Raw genomic sequence first — 20,076 nt, 5'->3', positions numbered from 1 at the left:
TGTCCCAGTACTTAACAGTCAGTGAACTCTCTGAAAGTTATTCAGATTAAATTAAGATTCTGCTGGTGCACATTAATAAAACCTCCTGTTTTTGCTGTTAATCTCTTCTCAGGACTTTCTGATCTATCTGATGAGTGGGAACAGTTGTATATTTGGCTCCTCCATTGAATCCTCCACTGGCAACAATGAAGAGACCCTAAAAGTGGACGTCCTACTCTTTGCCCCTGACAACCTACCTCAGCACTGCTGCGTACAGCGTCTAGACGCCACCAGTGACCAAACCAAGGGAAGTAGCAAGATGCGAACCATGCTCAGACCCCTCCACAGCGCACTTGTTACGCACAACGGCGTCCCCCTTGATGACGAGGTTGAGTTGTGTCCAGGGGACCTGGTGGGGCTTGGGCAGCACTATTTATTTATGTTCAAGGACCCTACGGCCTCAGGAGCCTTCCAGACCCCATCCTGGATGGCCACTCTGTGTCCTCCAGCCACAGCATCACCCTGTAAACTGTGTGGAACGTCCGTCAGGAGGAGGAGGACTCAAAAAATGGCCGCCCGCTGGAGGGACTTGGAGGGCAAAGTGCTCTCGTTGTCCTATCAGGTGCAGCATGAAGATCAAGTCTTGGAGAAGATTCTCAGTAGGGTGGACCCAGGAGGGGAAGAACCCAAACTTACTCCAGCCTTTCTGCTGTGTTTGTGCATTCAGCACTCCGCCACCAACTTTGAGTTGGTTGACCTCCGGAAATTGCTGCTCTCCATTGCTAATCAAGTCCAGCTCACCATGTGGGTGAGTGGGAGTTTATGGAGTACAAAAAGCAGCCAACACCATAGTAATACCATGGAGATTTTTGACATTTATACCATGATAGTTCCTTGGTATTATTTGAAATACCTGTGGAGTATCACAATAGTACCATCTTACTATGCAGGCTGTTAGAACAGATTATGGAACAGCCAACGAGAATGTATAGGAAAGTACTTTGGAGTAACATGTATATATAACATGGTTCATTATAGTAGTAACCATTTAGTACTATGCGGTATTGAAGTCTATGGTGTCCATATGATGCAATTTAAAACCAACTGAGTACTGAACACAAGAACATGTCCTGTTTGAGACACCTTTTGGATAGCTAAAATAGGTCATTGTTGTCATCAGAGATTAAAGGTCGTGGTACACTTAAATAGACCTGTTCTTCTGAGATGTTTTTTTTTCTCCTCTACAGGAAAGAACAAAAGAACTCGCAGCTCTGCAGCCAGACATGTGAGAGAGCTTATTTCTTTCTGCAACCATTCTTCTTTCACTCGCCTCTCTGAAATAAGAGCAGGGAACTTAAAGGACGGCAGTAACTAGCTCATTATCACCCATGGTGCTGTGGGTGCTCAATTCACTTTTGTTTTCTCTGTGGTGCCCAATCATGACCCGAGACAGGGCCACTTGAGCGTGTCATTAACTGTTGAAGTGTACAGTAATAAATCTGTCTGCAGACAGACAGCAGTGCTAAAGTGGTTCAGGCTCTGATTGCCTCGTGTGCAAATTGTAGATTTGGCTAGCAGAGAGCTGGCATTTTCTATCAGTTGATGTTTTCCGCTCAGTCTACATCCTGATTTGTAATCTTTTCCATTCATATTGTGGTGAGGTATACAGCTTAGTGGTTAAAATGGTACTAAGTACTAAACGGGGGAAATTAACCTCAACATCTTTGATTTTTTGATTATGGCTTGCTTGCTTCTTTTTGGGGCTATTCAAAGTCTAGAAGCAAAAAAAAAAAAACCAGAAAGATTTTGCAAGTGTTTAGGTATAGAAAGTTGTGAAGCCACTGACATCATTGCACCAAGTTAAACCAGCTTTTCTTTGTCTTATTTAATTAGTTGTTAAGGTGGTTGGTTGGTTAAACTTTTAGACAGACAGATGTTTGGTTGATTAGATGGATGGATGGATGGATGGATGGTTGGACAGACAGATACATAAATGGTTATATGGATGGTTGATGATTGATTGTAAATTGGTTGGTTGGTTAGAGAGATAAATTAATAGATGTATGGTTGGATATAAATGGTTAGACATAATGATAATGGTGATTGGTTTGTTGGTTGGACAGACATGTAGACAGACAGAAAGGTTGATAGATGGATGGCTAGTTAGACAAAATGACATAAATGTAAAGCTGGACAATTGGTCGGACAGACCAATCAATAGGTGTATGTAGGCAGACAGATGATTGGTTAGTTTGTTGGATGTATAGAAATTTTGATGGATAGACACATAGCTGGATAGATCGTTGGTTAGACAGACAGAAAGATAGTTGGTTGCTGGGTTGGTTGGACAGACATATAATAAAAAAAGTTACAGAGGTAAATGGTTGGTTGGTTGATTATTTTCAGCAGATATTTAGACTGACAGGCCAAAAGGTAGATGTATGGTTGGTTAGACAAATGGATAGATATATGGTTGAACAAGCTTATAGATGGGTGTTCATAGACAGATAGATGTCTGGTTGGTTGGATGTACAGATATCTTTATGTATAGATGGTTGGTTGGTTGGTTGGTTGGTTAGTCAGACAGATGAAGGGATGGCTGTTTAGATTGCTGGTTGATTGGTTAGACAGGTAAGTGAATGGTTGTTTAGATATATCGTTGTTTGTTTGATTGGTTGACTTAGAGAATCAGTGTTTGGTTGGTCTGATAAAGAATGGATGATTGTGTGTTGGATAGGCAGACAGGTGGATGGATGAATAAATGAATGTATAACGTGTAACCATTGTGCTTACTATGCTACAGAAGCACTGGTGATACGTCAGCAGAGCAGCATGTGTTGAACATCAAGGATCTGATCCCAGGCCTACAGCCGCTGGTGCTGTGGATGTCCAACTCCATTGAGCTGCTGCACTTCATCCAACATGAGGTCCCCCTGCTCTTAACATGGAGACAGCAGGACAGACAGGAAATGGACAAAGGTACGAGCCTTCGCTCTGTGTTGTCCTAAATTATACTAAATATGTGTTCAATCACTGTGACACATGGCCTCTTTGGCTTGTTGCTTAAGTTATTGGTTCATTTCAGCTTTTTGTCACAGAACAAAAGAATGCTGGTACTTGAGGTCTTTTGTGAATGTGCAGTCCTGCACCTGATCCTGTCAGTCTAAATATCTTCATGTCTCCATCTGCTCAGAATCAATGGATTGTCAGATCCAGTCCACACGTGCTGCCAGTGAGGAGGCCATGACAGTCCTAGAGGAAGTCATCATGTTCACCTTCCAGCAGTGTGTCTACTATCTCACTAAAGTAAGTACAAATGAAAGACCATTATCTATTTAAAGATTTTGTGTGGTTAAGTACTATATTTAGTATTTTACTACTAAAAGTATAACTTTTTACTAATTGTTCTTGATATGTAATGTTTATATTACATTAAATATGTTCCACCTATCCCTAAAGGATGTAAAATTTACATTTACATCAAACCTGCAAGATCGAGCGGTCTTTGCAATGTGGTCTTTGAAGGTCAGCTGGTTATCAAAAGTTACACCAAGATTTCTGACCGAAGTTGATGGGGTAATTGTAGAAGAACCTAGCTGGATGGAGAAATCATAATGGTAATGATTTAGAAACTATATGTGAAACAGTACATAACCGTGTAAACCGTGTAAACGTGTAAACCGTGTAAACACCATTTTGCGCTTCCAGTCTGTAAGCCAAAATAAAGTCATAACAAGGCAGTGGAGACCTAGGGATTGGCCATAGCCATCAGGGGGCAAGATAACTTGTCCTCTCCTCCCAAAAGAATCGAAAATAAAGACATTAACAGTGTATTTTCTCAAGGCTCAAGTTAATGACAAATCCCTGCCTCTCTTAAACGAGCGTGGAATATTTTGGAACACGATGTTGCCAACATTTATTTTCATGCTGTAGTTGTCCTTGATAAATGTCTTAAAGACATTGTTCAATCAGACTGAAATTGTTATTTTCTGTCTATTGTTATTTTCTCCATGGAACATAAGGAGAATTGCTTTAGTTTTCAATAAACTATTCCTTTAATGTTTTATATGCCTCCTTGGGAACTAAAACAAAAATTATAATAAATGGTGGTGATTGAAATAAACCTGAAATAAAATAACATGTAAATCAAATAATAATTAAAAAAAAAAACTAACTTAAAAAAATGTGTAATGTTTAAATAAAAGAACTGAAGTACGTTAGTAAGTTGAAGTACTGAAACTACTAATACTAAAACTAAAATAACTATAATTTAATGCTAAACAGAAATATATAAAAAGATAATAAAAAATTAACATAACAACAGTACTAAAACTTAAACTAATATTAAAATAAAAAACTGACCATTTAAAAAAAAGAGCTAATTAAAAAATATGAATAACGCTACTGTATAACAGTATATAAGCAGTGCTAAAATAACACTTAACGAAACGTCATGAAACTCATTCTCCATTAAATTATGTCAGAGTTATTATTGTATCAGTTCAGTGGTGCAGAAAATCCTGCAGGTGATGAAGTCACCTTGAAGTTCGGACTAGTTGAAGACAAGAAATTCCAAATATGTGACACATTTGTTGCAGATTAACTTTGTGGATAAATAGTGAAAGGTTATGTCTTTCATGGTCCAGTCACTCCAGTCTTGTCCTAGAAAACAACTGACATATCAGGGGTTAAGAGGACTGTCAGTGGAGCAGACAGCAAGGCCATAGTTACCCATCCAATGCCTGACGGGGAAGCAGCTGTGGACTTCCACATTTGGACTCAGAGAGTTCATCTGTTTCCTGAGCAGGAAATATTCTGTTCTCGTCACCAGAACGGGAGAGGAGTGTCCAGTTAAAGCAGTCATAATGCCCATCAGGAAATGAACAGTTACCAGGAGTTTAGTTTCTAAATCATTACCATAAGAAATTTCCTTGTAGAAGCCAGTCTGACATCTGTTACCTGTGATGTCAGACTGTGTAAGGTGATTGGTTGGTGACAGGAAATTGTATTTCCATGGTAAAAAAGCATACAGATCATTAAACACGTTGTAATTAAGAGCATTCACTTCTTTTCTATTAACATCTGTTGGGAATGGTTTTATCATAGCATTAGGTATTTCCGTTGTATATCAGTTGTTGTGAATGGTGGGATCCAGGCATCTCTTAGTCATGATAATGAACACTGATGTCATGGCTGTGACCAAAAGGCAAGGCAAGAATGTGTCAGTGATGAGTCATGGGGGCGGGACCTTTGGCTCTAGTTAGTTTCTCAATGACTTCATATGGCTGAAGTGCATGGAGTGTGATGAGTGTGAAGCACTTATTTCGGCTTCATTAACCTCTGCTGTGCCCTGAAAAATTGGCAGTGTGTTTTTGTGTGTGTGTGTGTGTGTGCAGGGCCGTCCTTAGGGGGACCTCCCCCCCCCAGAACACGATCGCAAACAGACCGAGGGGGACCCCCAAACCCCCCCGAAATTATATTCTATAATTATAATTATATTCGAATTTAAAATGCATAATTTCAGTTAGGGTGAAGAAAAGCTTTTGGCTTCTCTCCTGAGGCCAAAAGAGGGCGCATCATTCAAAGCATGAGATAACATGACTATCTGCAAAAAAAGTGCATAATGTTTAAAATGGCTTTCTAAACATGCGGCTCCTTTGTGCGAGACGCGAGTGCAACAGTAATAGATGCGCGAAATATGCGTTCTGTGTGAACAGCTTGGTTTCGGTTTTGATGTAAACAAGATCTTCTCCGCATTGATGTTCTCTTTTTCCGCTATATTTTTAATGAACAACTCCGTAGCGCTGCAACTAGTGGCTTCAACTGGATAGGCTAACAAAAGCATTATAATGCAACGACACTTATATCGTCATCTCATCTCGTGCGCCGCTGATAAGGCTGCCTCCTTAACGCACACCTAAAATTTGAATGCATCGTTTTTGCATTCGAATGTGGATTTTTATTTTAAATTCGATGAATATTCGAAATTCACATTTTTTTTGACAGCCCTAATTTCAATAGGAATCCATGCGATTGGCAGTTTCGCGTGAGGGCGAAAACATTTCCCCATGCAGATTTCGCAACAGATTCAGATTGGTCACAAATTTGCTGCTTGGTTTGACTTTTGGGACTTCTGTGTGAGCTGTGCTTCATAGATTACTACACTATTGACAGTAGACAATGGCATTTTTTTTGTTTGCGAAATTTTGCCAAAAATGTATGGTAGTGAACGAATCTTTACATTGAAAACTTTTTTTATTCGCAATGGATGGTCATAGGGATACTATACTGTTGACAAAGAAACTTTTTTTTTTCCCCACCAAAATTTCAGTAATGTGTCCATAATGCTACGAGCATTTCACATTTGCAAAAAAAAAGTCCCTCAATTTTAGCAAATTTAAGTCTTAAATATATTAAATTGTATAACAAATGTCTTAATTATTGTAAGAGGTCTTTAATTGGGGGATGGAAGAACAGGAATTGTGAAACTGCCTAATGTTATTAAACTTAAAAAGGTTATGATTTAATTAAATAAATATGTAAAAATAAATCAAGTAAAAATGTAGCGCTATTGCGTGTTCTACAGGCTCATTGTTTCGGAGCAGTTCACAATCAACAAAAACACACATTTATGGCAATTGCTTACGATCGACTGTTGATGAATTTTGACACGGTTTATTTTTTGGTGTTTATATTAGGCAGTTGTAAGAGTGCATATTTTTATCACCTGCATCTATTTAAATGATCAGCCAGTATATAGACATAATAAAAAGTAGAGCACATAGATTTCAAAATAAGAGTCCCAGTGTATTTCAGGCTTGTAATTAAAAATCCAGTTTTTTTTTTTCCTGTTTAATATTGGTATTTCGCAAATGTGGCCACACCTTTAGTTTGAAATCTGACGTTTCATTTGCAGTGCATGGTCTTGCAAGAACTTTTCTCCTTCCTTATTTCCTTGTGCTTAAAGAAACAACTTCCTGGTGAATGTTATTTGATATTTTCCTTTATTTCAGGGATTTGGATCAGTGTTTTTGTGAACTCTGTGATAAAATACGCTCCCACTAGGCTCTCAGTCTTGCCTGAGTTCCCGTCTGGCACAGTTATCTGCTCGGTCCTTATTTGTTTACACAATCCTTTTATCTGTTCCTGAGGGGCAGCAGTGGTTTAGTCAGTGGGAAAAGTGAGTGTGGATGTGAGATGCGTCTGCTGCTTTAGTCTTATCTGAATGATTCTCAGGGCTCTCACTGGTGCTGTAACAATGGGCAGTCAGGGCAGAGGCATTCTCCAGAGTCCAGTCACAGCCGCATATCACCCCGCTGAGAGGAAGTCAGCCTGTGCCGTGCTTCCTGTTGGCTTAGACGCGACGTTCAGGAACTGCACACAGCACTGCTCCTGGCTACGTCCTCTGTACTGAAAGCACAAATAATGTGACCCGTATTGCTCTGTCCAGTGCTTTCTCTAATGTTTTGGGGTTACATTTACATTCAGAGTTTACATACATATTTATAGCTTTATGTATTACGTATTCAGCTATACGTTGAGGATTTAATATATTATAAATATACATTTAGGATTGATACATATATACAACCACTCAAAAGTAAGTTTATGTTTAATGTTTTTAAAGAAGTCTCTTATGCTCACCAAGGCTGCATTTTTTTGGATCACAAATACAGTAAAATCAATAATACTGTGAAATGTTAATACAATTTAAAACAACATGCAGTGTTCTATTTGAATATGCTTTAAAATGTCATTTATTTTTGTGATGACAAAGCTGAATTTTCAGCATCATTACTCCAGTCTTCAGTGTCACATGATCCTTCAGAAATCATTCTAATGTGCAGATTTCATCCTCAAGAAACATCTGACCCCAAACTTTTGAACAGTAGCATATATTTTATATGCTTTATACATTATATACATTTGAATTTAACATATATATTTAGAATTTGGATTGATACTTATATTTTCAAATATTTTTATTTAATTTACATATTTTAACTTACATTATTAATTATGTTTTTTATTTTTATATTTTAAATTACGTATTCATGTTTACAAGTCAAGATTTTTCCAACTATATATTCATATTTACAACTCAATACTCAGATTTAAAATCTATGATTTACAACTCTATATTACGATTTGACGACATGGTTACATGTTACACAAAATCCTACTACATAATTTTCACATGACTTAGTAATTAGTATGATTAAGTAAATAAATGAAGTATTCATTTATGCATGTTGCAAAATAAAGACTCCTTAAGTATATGTACTGCAGTAAGTAAAGTGTTATAGATGGGGTGGTTAGGCCAGTTTCTCTTAATAAAGCTATCATATCATATACATTTATGTGATTGGTAAGCACAGCAAACAAACATTTTTCCCATTCCCTCTGCTAGAGTATGTATGCCATGTTACCGGGGCTGCTGGATAGTAACCCTTTCTCTGAGAGCAGTCAGCTGCGCATGCCTGCAGGGGTCATTCAAATCCTGGACGTCCTGAAGGAGGCACTGCACCTGCTCAACACTTTCCAGGTGCACAGCGAGATCACATCTCAACTGCTGACCTACCTGTTCTTCTTCACCAACGCCTCGCTCTTCAACACTCTCATGGAGAGAGGTGAGCACACGCACTCAACGTCCTTCCGAGGACCTGTTGCACAAGCCGTTTACACCAAAGCCACAGTGGCTACAACATGTAAGGCGAGAGAGCGTGGTGTGAACTACTTTGTTTAACCGTCTGTTCTCACTCCAGTGGTCTTGATACTTCGTTTGGACAGGAATTTTTCACAAGGGTTTGAGTTTTACAAAGTGAATATTTGCACCTAGGTGTAAATAACACTGGCTGCATAGCACAGCTCTTTGCATGACAGTAGTCTGCTGGAGCCTGACAAGATTATGACAAAATGTAAATTGGTTTAGTTTGAATTGAGATTGAGAGCTATAATGAATAGCATGCTACCTCTAGCACTGATCGAGACTTCTGAATAAATAGTGATATGGTTGTTTTTTAAGGGTCTGGAGGTGGCTTCTACCAGTGGTCTAGAGGAGTGCAGATCCGGGCCAACCTGGATTTGCTAATGGACTGGATTCAGAGCATTGGCACGGGAGATTTGGCTGCTGACTTCTTCCAGAGGCTCTCCTCAGCTGTCAACCTGCTCGCAACTCCCAAGGAGACCCTACTGCAGGTCAGAAACCCTTTGAACTGCTTCACAAATGCTTACACAGATACAAATACAAAGTATTTACAAATGTATTGCACTAGAGATGTGCCTTTATTTTGCAATTCTGCTGCCATGCTCATGTACTCATACACAATAAAATGCTCTTGCACCAAAAAAAACAAAAAAAAACACTAACTATACAGAATAAAGACAACATTCAATTTAATAAACGCACAGCAGAACAAATTGCCATAATAATAACAGACTGATTTATCGGCTGATAAATCAAACAATATTTGTACATTTTGTAAATGGATATTTTGCAGACAGTATTGAAGCCTTTACGTTTTTAAGACCATTAAGATTAATAATGCATCCTAATGAGATTGATTGATTGATTGATTGGTTGATTGATTGATTGATTGATTGATTTCGTAATGAGAATTGTGTTTCATTTTCTGTAAGCAAAATATAATTTCCTTAATTTTGGGTCAAATTTTGATTTGGACTATTTGAGGTGAACCTACCCAATATGTTGTTTCCTATTGTCACGGATAACCTGGAAATTTCATGGAATTTTAAAATATTTTTTTTCCAAATATGGAGAATTCATTAAATTAGTACAATTTTATACATCATAGAAGGTAATATAGAGAATATAAATTGGTAACACTTAACAGAATTGATTTAATTTTGCGGCAAATTTTGATTTGGACCGTTTGAGGTGAACCTACCCAATATGTTGTTTCCTATTGTCATGGAAAACCTGGAAATATCAGGGAATTTTAAAATTACATTTTTATTTTATTTTTTTCCCAGATATGGAGAAGTCATGAAATTAGTAAAATCTTAAACATCATTGAAGTTTATATAGTGAATATAAATTGGTAACACTTTACAATAAGGTCCTATTGGTAACATTACTTAATGCATTAACATTGAATAATAATGGGAAATTAATTAGTTACAGTTGTTGTTAAATGTTAATCTTTTTAAATATATGTTTTAATACGAATACAACTGTTCATTGTTAGTTTGTTAGCTCAGGTCCATTAAATAATATATTAACAGATACGACTTTTTGATTTTAATGTAATAATTTGAATGTAGTAGTAAATGTTGTTAACTAATGAAGTTACCTAATGTCATCAAATGGAACCATATTGTAAAGTGTTGCATAATTTTTTTTGTTGTTATACTCTGAAATTTTCCATCAGTTAGATATTGCTCTTGTCAGTAAAAGTTGCTTGCAAGCCATAGTGTTGTGAGAAAATTGTTCTCTTGAATTGCTTTTAATGAATTAGTCAAAACAGTTCATTAGTGATTCATTAGTGAATCAGTATAAATCATTTTCAAATGTCCTTATTAGGAAATGCATTGGTCGTGTGGGAACCCTGGGTATCGAAGACTACCAAAAGAAATTGTGTACTGTACTTGCTTGGTGTGTCAAAAATGGTGTTGGTGCAATCCTATATTGTCTGTTCAGTTTCCTTTTGATGAACATCTTGTTCTAGTTTCATTAAACTGTGAATAAGGCAGCTCTTTAGTTGCAAAGAAGAATGAATTTGGGTTTGACAGCAAGGTGTGTTGGAGGTTATAATCTGGGTTTGACTGCTGATTTGACAGCTTGTGAGTATCAGTTATCCTGATAAAGCCCTTTATTGGTTATCAAGCAGCCACTAGGACTATAAAAATGACGTGATGTTTCAAGAAACGCTAAGCTAACCTATTTCACAAGCCGACAGCATTGCCTGAGGTATCAGCTTAATTCAATAAAACCGCATGATGGTATCAATCTCATGACAAAGGTCATATTTACATCTTGAGTCATGAAGTTTTTCAGTACATTACATAAATAAAACCCCGTTGAGCTTGTCAGAACATGCCAATGGATTCATCTGTGAACGGTTTGTCATGTAATCCTAAATAATATGCATTATTCAAGTTAAGTCATCACAATGTAGACGGAGCGCCGCAAGCAGGAGAGACTTTAGTACCTGGATGAACAGGAAATAGAAGAACTCAAAACAGCTGTTTGTCTGGTCCTAAACCTGTTAACTTCCTTCAGAAGCCATTGTTTACTCTTTTGTGCATAAGGAAATGAGTTTCTCTAATAGCTTATCGTACCATAAAACAAAGGCACAATAACAGAGGACAGTACAAAGTTTACAGCACGCCACCCAAACACATCCTGTGCTGCAGAGGGGTTTACAGGTCTCGTGAAGCGGCTCACGGCGGTTGAGAGTCTGACTGTCATTTGACTGGTGAACTTTGACCTTTAAGGCTCTTAAGCTTTCAGAGTGTCACACAGCAGACGTGAGAGCCAGATTACAGCTCTGGGTGGGAGGGGCTAGTATGATCTCACTGTCTTGAATAAACTGAGTTTACTTTAAACACGCTCCAAACAAACACATACGTGACTCACTCTCACATGACCGCTCTGTTTATTTGTTCTGCATTCTGCCGTCAACCATAAATGCACTTTGAACAGTTTGAAACTGTAAATGAAGTGTTTTTCAAAAACAACATTTCCTAATTAGATTAAGGGTGTTTCTAATCCACCAAACTCAACACAGTATTTCTGCCTTTTCTGAAATAGTATGCTTTATTCTAACTGATTGGAGTTTTTTTGTATCTGTCTAAAGCTGCTTTTTCATTATCTCTGACAAACAACAGACTTACCGACCAACAGATGTTCATTTCCAGTGGAGAGTAGAACAGGAGGTCTGATCATACAGTATGCATATGCAAGATTTTCAGATCTGATTTGAGCTTCAGGTGAATTTAAATATTTGAACTTTTGTGGCTAGACTGTGTGCAAGTGTTTCCTAAAGCTATGAGCATGAAGTGAAAACTGCCAATATTTTTTCCACTAAATGCTACTCTTTAGACACTATTTCCATAATGGGTGATTGAATAGTTATGTCCAAAATAATATCCATCCATCTATTCTTCAAACTTAATACTTAATACTTCAAACAAACGTCAATTGTCCGTAATAATTATTACATAATTATTTACATTGATAAGCCCTAGAAAACCTACTATGCTTTACTTTCAAACATATATTCACAATTGTTTTGTGTGGATATATTCATGCATTCATTATTCATTTATTTTACACTGATGAATAAGCAGAGGGTAACGGCTGCTTCACAACTATTTTTAAAGTTTGGTGCGACTGCCACTAGGGGATGAAATGCAACAGTGTTGGAGCCAGTTTAAGACTTTTCACACTACACTTAACTCTAGCTTAATGTATTTTTGTATATGTGAATTTTAACGTTGAGTTAAGCAATGTTTCACACATTTCCTCAAATGGACAATCGGTAATTTAAACAGGTTGCATGCTGGTCAAGGATTAGTTGACCCAGGATTTTGCATGCAAAGTTTTTATGCTCGCATGAGGTGGATTTTCAGGCAATTCGGAAAAGGAATATTTCGCAAAACTGCAATGGAAACGTTTATTTCAGCATTTTCAGATCACATGACATACCGAAAAAGTCATATGATCATTTTTCAACGTACTATAACCTTTAAGAAACACGTCATACGTGGCTGATCTCAAGTATAAGGGGCTTTCCTTGCCATTAATGTTTGGATAACCCCTTGTTTACACTGCATTACTACTCTGACACGGCCAGCGGAGCTGATTGTGGCCACTCTAGTTGATGCTGGTGTTTATACCAACCGTGCCATGGCACGTTTCAGAAGAGGCACTCCATTTTGCGCAAATCTGTAATGGAAACGCAGCTAATGTGAAAGGGTATTTTGCCTAGCAACACCTTATCAACCAAACAGACAACCTTAGTAACCACCTAGTAACTACTTAGCAGCCATGCAGCAATACCTTAGCACTTTCCTAGGAACACAACACTCTACAACATAGAACATTTTAGCAACGCCCTGGCAATTGCCTAAGAAAGTTCTAGCAAGAGTCTAGCACACCCTGCCAACTACTCAGAACACTGCAGCAATTGCTAAATCTATCTCACTCATAATGCTGTATAGATCTTAAACTACTTAAAATACACAAGGGTGATTTAACCTTCAGACTTCTAGGTTTTTGAAAACTATTTTAAAGATTTCGACAACTCTAGCCAACATTAAAGTTTGTCTTGAGGAGCTGTATCGTTCTAGCTAATAATATTAGCACGTAGCACTTGTCGAGACATGAGACCGCATATGTCTGTCAGTATCATCCAGTGTGCAATTACTGAATGTTAACTTCTTCTATCCTGTCAACAAATAATGGTTGCATGTCACAGTTACTAGGAGACTGGTTGTTAAGGTTCCACCCATGGCATGAGGTCACAGTTTGTGGTTTGTAAAACAACCATTTTTGCACATAGTTTCAGATGTCTTTTCCCCTTTTCCATCCATCTATTCTGGGACAGTCATCCAGACTCTTCAGCCCAGACTGTTGCTTGTAAGTGTCCATAGCAAAGAAACATCACAAAATGACTTCTCTTTAATGTCTCAGTTATTCTTTTAGACAGCAATGAGATTAAATGAAGAGTAATTATAGACACTTTCTTAAGAAAAAAAACTAGCAAATGTGTCCCTCAACAAGTGTCTTGAACTGTGCTCTCAGGTTTGTCAAGCCTGCAAACAAAATCTTAAATATTTATCATCAAATGTATTCAAGATACATCAATTGTCTCATTTGTGTCTATGTTTAAGGAATCTCAGGAGGAAACAAATTTGATACATCCAACATATAGACCTGTTGTACTTATGGGATTGGGTTCTAGTATACCCTTTTCGTATTCCAGGTATACTCCAAACTGGTGTCAGATCAGTAAAACGGGTACCTTATACCAGACCTGGCTTCATTAAATATTTAGCATTCTTTTAATGCACATGGTTGAAAGCAACAACATGACTGTGTTTTGACTTTAGTCAGTCTTGTGGCTTTTCCAGACTAATGTGACACCACCCATCACGTGTTTGAGGCTTTTCTCAAAAATGTCTATGTATCAGCTAAAACTTTCTCACTACATTCATCCTAGAACAGTTCATTACTTAGATTTATATGTAATTGGTAAATGCAATTAAGCAATTACCTGTAAAATATACATTTATCCTTTAAAAGATTGTCTTACATATTTTAAATATGATAGTGTTTTTATGTTGTTGCACAAGACATGTGAACTGTATTCTTTATTCAAATTAAACTGAATGAAACACTGAAAATATAAATTATAGCATTAATAAAGATGAACTCTCAGCTGAATTAAACTAAGCTGTAACCTTAACCATGTGCCAAACATATCCTGTCAGCTTCTGCAGGAGTCTGTTGTGCTGATGAGTTTGTACAATGTTCATTCCCAGCCGCTGTTTCCTAAATTTTGTGAAGAGACTGGTTTAATTACATACAACTGGATGTTGTTTTGTTCTGGATTCAAAATGACACAGAGGAAAACACTACCCTGTTACTAAGATTGACTATTCTTAAGACACCACTAAAGGAGAATGAAAACAAATGTGGAGTGTTATTTGGTGAACTGTCCTTTAAGTGTTTTGGCTGTATTTCCTTTGTGGTATTTTAAATATGTTTTGTTTGTTCGAGAATAGAGTTTGCTTGTCAAATCAAGGCATATGTCATTACAAATGATGTACCCTTGCGAAATGAATAATTGTATACCTATTTTTTTTTTATCAAAAATACTAGAAACTGGTGTGTCCACCCTTTATTCTCAGTATTGCATAGAAATAAACTGAGAGTACATGATATTTGACCAGGGTTGCATTTCTCTGCTTGTTTTACTTGAAATTAGTGCTGCTTTTGACAGTATAGAACACAACAATATTCCATATTGTGTTAACATTTCTAAACAGGCACTTGCCTATTTTAGATTCTAATAGTTAGGTTGTGTAAATTTTAACTGTGTAAAATATGTTGCTCCGATGCTAAAGAAGGGTATTCCACAAGGCTCAGTCTTAGGTCCTTTGGTTTTCTCCTTGTACATACTCCCTTTGGGTGATATTATTAGAAAACGTGGTTTCATTTTCATTGTTATGCAGAATATACACAGGTTTCGTCTAAATTGATCTGTGTGATCTGTGAATGTTCACAGCAACTGATGGCAGTTTTGCTCCAACACTTACATTACTTATGTCCTGAATAGAGTTAACTGTGCTGAGAAATTTGTGCATGGAGTTGTTTGAAATTGCCATTACTCACTGAGCTCAGCACAGTTTGTCCCAAAAACTAGTTTTATGTGTGAATTTTTGGCCCAATCACAACCAGGTAGGTCCCTTGCAGATTAATTCTTCTATGCATCTGTATGTGTGTTTACAGGCATCATGGTGCACTCTGAGAGCTGAGTTTGTTCATCTGAACCCTGCACAGCTGCATCACATGCTGAGAGAGTACAACACAGCTCGGATGTGCCCTCCATGCTGGACGCCATCTCCAGAGGATGCAGCAGCTGCCCTCAATACCTGTGAGCCCAAATATGAACACACAAACACTTTGTTTTGTAACTGGATGATACAATGACAATATTTAACCATTGTCATTTCCAAAATCTCTTGTAAAGCACCATTTCTGTTTATTAACATATAGTGAAGTGAATGATTGTTTAATTTATTTTAGAAGATTAGGCTCGAGTGATGTCTTAAATGCTTTTCTTTAGCTCACTGAGATTCTCTGTTCTTCTGCCTGAGTGCCTGACAACAAAAATGTTTTCTCTTAGCTAATATCCTGGAACGTTTCGACAACCATCCTCCTCTAATCCTGCCCAGCAGCATTTTTAACCTGGAGCTGGGAAATCCCATCACAGAGCCAGGGCTGTTCACTCCTCTCCGGCATCTGCAGGAGTTTATCCAGTCTCTTCCAGACAGCCAGACACAGTCTGACCATCAGCCCTCACAGGTAAACCTCCTCCATGCTTTTAACTGGTTTAAAACTGGTTTGACAGTAGATTTCGGAATGTTGGCCTGTAGTTTAGAAATAAGTAATTTTCAACTAAAGTCAGTATAGTTATTCTGCTATAGTTATAAACCTACCCTAGATTTCTCAACATTGTTGCTTAAATGACTGCTATTAAATTTGAAAAATAGGTAAACACAATTTTGGCTATTTTACACTTAAGACAACATAATTGTATCTTCCTTGATGCGTTCTGTTTTCTTTCGCTTACAACAAAACTGAGCATTGTCTAAATTTCTTCCATTTCCCTGAGAATCAGACTTTTTAACGTACGATATCCAATCATAATTTTCATTAATAATTTGAGAATCTCTTACTCTTGCTTTGAACAAAACCAAACAATATTTAAATCTTAATATCTTAATAGAACCCAATTGACCATCATTTAAATCTCTTAATAAAACTGAAATGACCAATATTACATACCAATAATACAATATAGCCAGATCTAAATCTGGAGGATCCCTCATATAATTGTTACATAATGTCATATTGCTCAGCCCTAAAACTTGCTCTATGTTAAAGCACTAATGCATTATTAACAACATGACTTTCTATAAAGATGCTTTGAAATTTTGTGTATCATGAAAAGTACTATACGAATTGACTTGAAATATAGTATGTTAATTATTTTTTGGACATTTCGGATGCGTTCAGGGCTCCTGCAGTAACTTGACTGAAGAGACAGCATCTGAACCAATCACCTGCCAGGACTCAGAGGAGAAGGATCAGCACCATGTCAGCTTGACACCTCCTCAGTTTCGGGGGTCTCACAGTAACCTGAGCTCGTGTGAGGCAGTCCTGACCCAGAAACTCAAGAGCCTGGAGCTCCAAAACAACCTGCCGGGGAATACAGACCTGGGCTACCACAAGAGTCTGGCTCTCGACCCCTCCTGCCTGCTGACTCCTCCCAACACCCCTCAGAGTCTTGAGCAAGCCGAGCTTGAAGCCAGCCTGCTGGAGGGGGCAGCGCAGCAGACGGCACGCCAGCACAGGAAAGGTAACATCACTTCACCATGGAAGCAGATGCTAAAACACATGCTGAACTGCTTCTCTCCACCAGATTCTGGCTAAAAACCTTTCCAGTTACAAGGATTATGAACAAAAAAATGGGAAAATACAATGTTTCTTGCATATGCATATAGTTTCACAAAGATTTAAACCTACTTGAGCACTAGTACTACTCATCTTTTGTTTGTTTGTCAGCTGTACTCTGAGAAATATATCAGATATTTTCATCCCATAGTGTGTTCCCTGATTTCAAAGGCAGGGTGTATTGTCTTTGGAGGCGTATGGGAGGTGCTGGTGTTGATGTGGAGTTGGGTTTGTGTGCTCTGGCTGCACAAGGAAACCCCCCTTCTCTCCAGAATGCTCTCCCACATGTAATATATTTATACAATGAGCAATGGTCAGGTGAGGTCGCTGAACAACTTCAAGAGTGAGTCTTTGTAACTGGTGTCGGGATCAGGTTAATATTCCGAACTGGCATTCCTGAGCACTTTATTTCTTCCTTAGAAGTACTAAAAGAATCGTTATTGGAAATTAAGCAATCAAAATTATGCCTCAGCCTAAATATGACTACCAAGATCAGGTAAATCATAAAGCTTCTGAAGCACATTAAAACTTATTGTAGAGACATTTGTAGGAAAACAATAATAACTCTTGCTGTTTCATCAATGACGAGAAATGATTTCCATGATGAAATCATAAAAAGATCATACATTTTTACAGCATTGGAAAGCAATAAACAGAAAGCTTTCATAAACTAAAGGATCTAAATAGTACTGTGGTACAGTGCTGATAATTCCATGCTAATGGATGATTGCCATATTCATATACCATGGTGTTTACATGGTACTTCTGAGAATACACTGGGAAAACCATTCTGCATGTCCCAACCATGTTTTTTTTTGTCTATATTTTTTTGGATGGAAGAATTTGTATTAGGACACAATGGGAAAAGAGTTAGACTTCAACTTTATATATAGTAGTACTTGTACAAAGTACAAAAGTACAAGGAAATTATACTAGTGGTGGTGACCGAATAAAAAGTTGTTGAAGATCTTGGTACATTTTTTAAAACTTGATAAACGTGAAAAAAAAAAAAATATATATATATATTAAATACAGATTTTAAATACAAATACAAAAACGAAAATACAAAGATATATACCATATATCGCAAATCGGCCAAAAAATACCGTAATATATTTATTTAATTATTTATTTAGTTTATAACTAAAAAACATTTCCAAGTCATAAAAGCATAATTCATAATCTTAACGGCATAGTTCACCCAAAAATGAAAATTCATCATTCACTCTGTCGTTCCAAACGCACAAGACTTTTGTTCATTTTTGAAACACAATTTTAAGGTAGTTTTAATGAAACCTGAGAGATTTCTGTCCCTCCACTGAAATTAAATTCCACCAAAGCAGTCAAGCTCCAAAAAGGTCATAAAGGCATCATAAAAAGCAATACATTGGACTCCAGTGGTTTAATCCCAATTTTATGAAGCAACATAAAAATTGATTTCCTAAATCGTCTTGACTTTGCATAGTTATCTGATGCACATTCACAAGAAACAGTGATGCATGTGTGTCGTTTTGACGTGAGAGTGGACGTTTTGACTTTGCTTCAAACGCAGTTCAGTCAGAATGCAGAGTTGAAACTGTTATAAAATAAATTACAGTATGAACTCAAATAATTTCTACACTCAGAAACATACAGTAATATGGACTTTTGTACATTTATAAATAAAGAGTGGTAGAGCCCTATGTGGCATCCTGTTCCCATTGGTTTCCCGCCTCCTCTTTTTAAAGACTAGTGTGGATTTTCCTAATCAAAGAGACTCTGCTTAGACCACACTAGTTTTGGTCGCTAATTCATTCCGCTTTTTTTGGTTGTGGCACAAATCCTATAATCTGGTTCAGGAATTACAGAGAGGTGGTGATGTCAGGAGAAAAAAGAGCAGTGGATAAAGCATCATGGGAATTTACAGTTGGCTTGCTGGCTGGAATCTTAATCGGGACAGGCATTGTTCAGGACGCTGGCCGGGTGGCCGAGCGCTGGAGGAAAACCCTGTGTTTCCACCAACCCAGAGCAGATCTTTATGATAACATGAAAAGATATCATAAAATCAGGGTTCATACTTATGTATCAGATACTATCATATACTGTGAAAATCGACATCGGTCAGTTGACTACTTTGATTTTTCAATTTGGCTTTCATTTTGACTGTCATGAAATAATCACAATTATAATAATCTTGACAATCCTTGAAACAACTTTCATGTTCTTCATGCAAAGTATAATTTCTGATTTCGTTCTTCTGAATATGAGGTGATGTTGACCTGGACATTCAGTGGCATTTGGTTTGCTTGTGCTTCTGAACTAGTGAAGACTGCTGATAATGTGATGTTTGATTTGGTTTTCTCAGTAGAGAACGGCATCACAGGAAACCACACAACAGAGGAGGATGAGGATGATAGAGACGAGGTGTTCACTGTAGAGCTGATGAGAGGACCTCATGGTCTTGGGCTGGCGCTGGTGGATGGAATGGTGAGAATGATCTTTGTTGTATTTTCTTTTTTCTATTTATCATTCTGTACTTGTGTACTTGTCTCTCGCCCTTGTGCTAGTGTACATGGGTCTCCTAGACCAGTGTTTCCCAACCGGGGTGCCGTGTAAAAAATCCTTTTTTAATATTTTTAAATTGCTAAAATGTTCAAAAAAGCATCTATTATATAATATCCATTTCTGATGTCGCCAATAATTAGAGATGCACCGAAATTTCGGCTGCCGAAAATGAGTTCACCGCTCAGGTTTCACTTTCACGTGGTGTGACGCTCTGCGTATTATCCTGCTCTATGTGTGCGCTCCGCTCAGTCGCTCCACTCGTATACCGTTCATGCTCATCGGAACAGCAAAGTCCACTCAAAATTGAGCCGACAGGAAACATCGATGTAGTACAGTATTGTTTCTGT

At 37.6% G+C, this 20,076-nt stretch overlaps 1 protein-coding gene across 1 annotated transcript in view; it reads left to right on the top strand.

The window, feature by feature from the left end:
- LOC107673506 (ras-associating and dilute domain-containing protein-like) overlaps positions 1–20,076 on the top strand; it is a 38,587-nt gene that overhangs the window by 13,665 nt on the left and 4,846 nt on the right. Inside the window, exons 5-14 of the mRNA XM_016467147.1 lie at positions 113–787; positions 1,227–1,264; positions 2,783–2,958; positions 3,173–3,285; positions 8,390–8,609; positions 9,005–9,177; positions 15,458–15,602; positions 15,855–16,033; positions 16,748–17,090; positions 19,530–19,651. Coding sequence (XP_016322633.1) covers positions 113–787; positions 1,227–1,264; positions 2,783–2,958; positions 3,173–3,285; positions 8,390–8,609; positions 9,005–9,177; positions 15,458–15,602; positions 15,855–16,033; positions 16,748–17,090; positions 19,530–19,651 — 2,184 coding nt within the window. The remainder of the gene's footprint in view (positions 1–112; positions 788–1,226; positions 1,265–2,782; positions 2,959–3,172; positions 3,286–8,389; positions 8,610–9,004; positions 9,178–15,457; positions 15,603–15,854; positions 16,034–16,747; positions 17,091–19,529; positions 19,652–20,076) is intronic.

This window comes from Sinocyclocheilus anshuiensis, unplaced genomic scaffold (genome assembly GCF_001515605.1).
Source record: "Sinocyclocheilus anshuiensis isolate Anshui unplaced genomic scaffold, SAMN03320099.WGS_v1.1 scaffold173, whole genome shotgun sequence".
Classification (NCBI taxonomy): Eukaryota; Metazoa; Chordata; class Actinopteri; order Cypriniformes; family Cyprinidae; genus Sinocyclocheilus; species Sinocyclocheilus anshuiensis.
The sequence above is the reverse complement of the archived record's forward strand: the minus strand, read 5'-3'. Positions and strand labels throughout refer to the sequence as shown.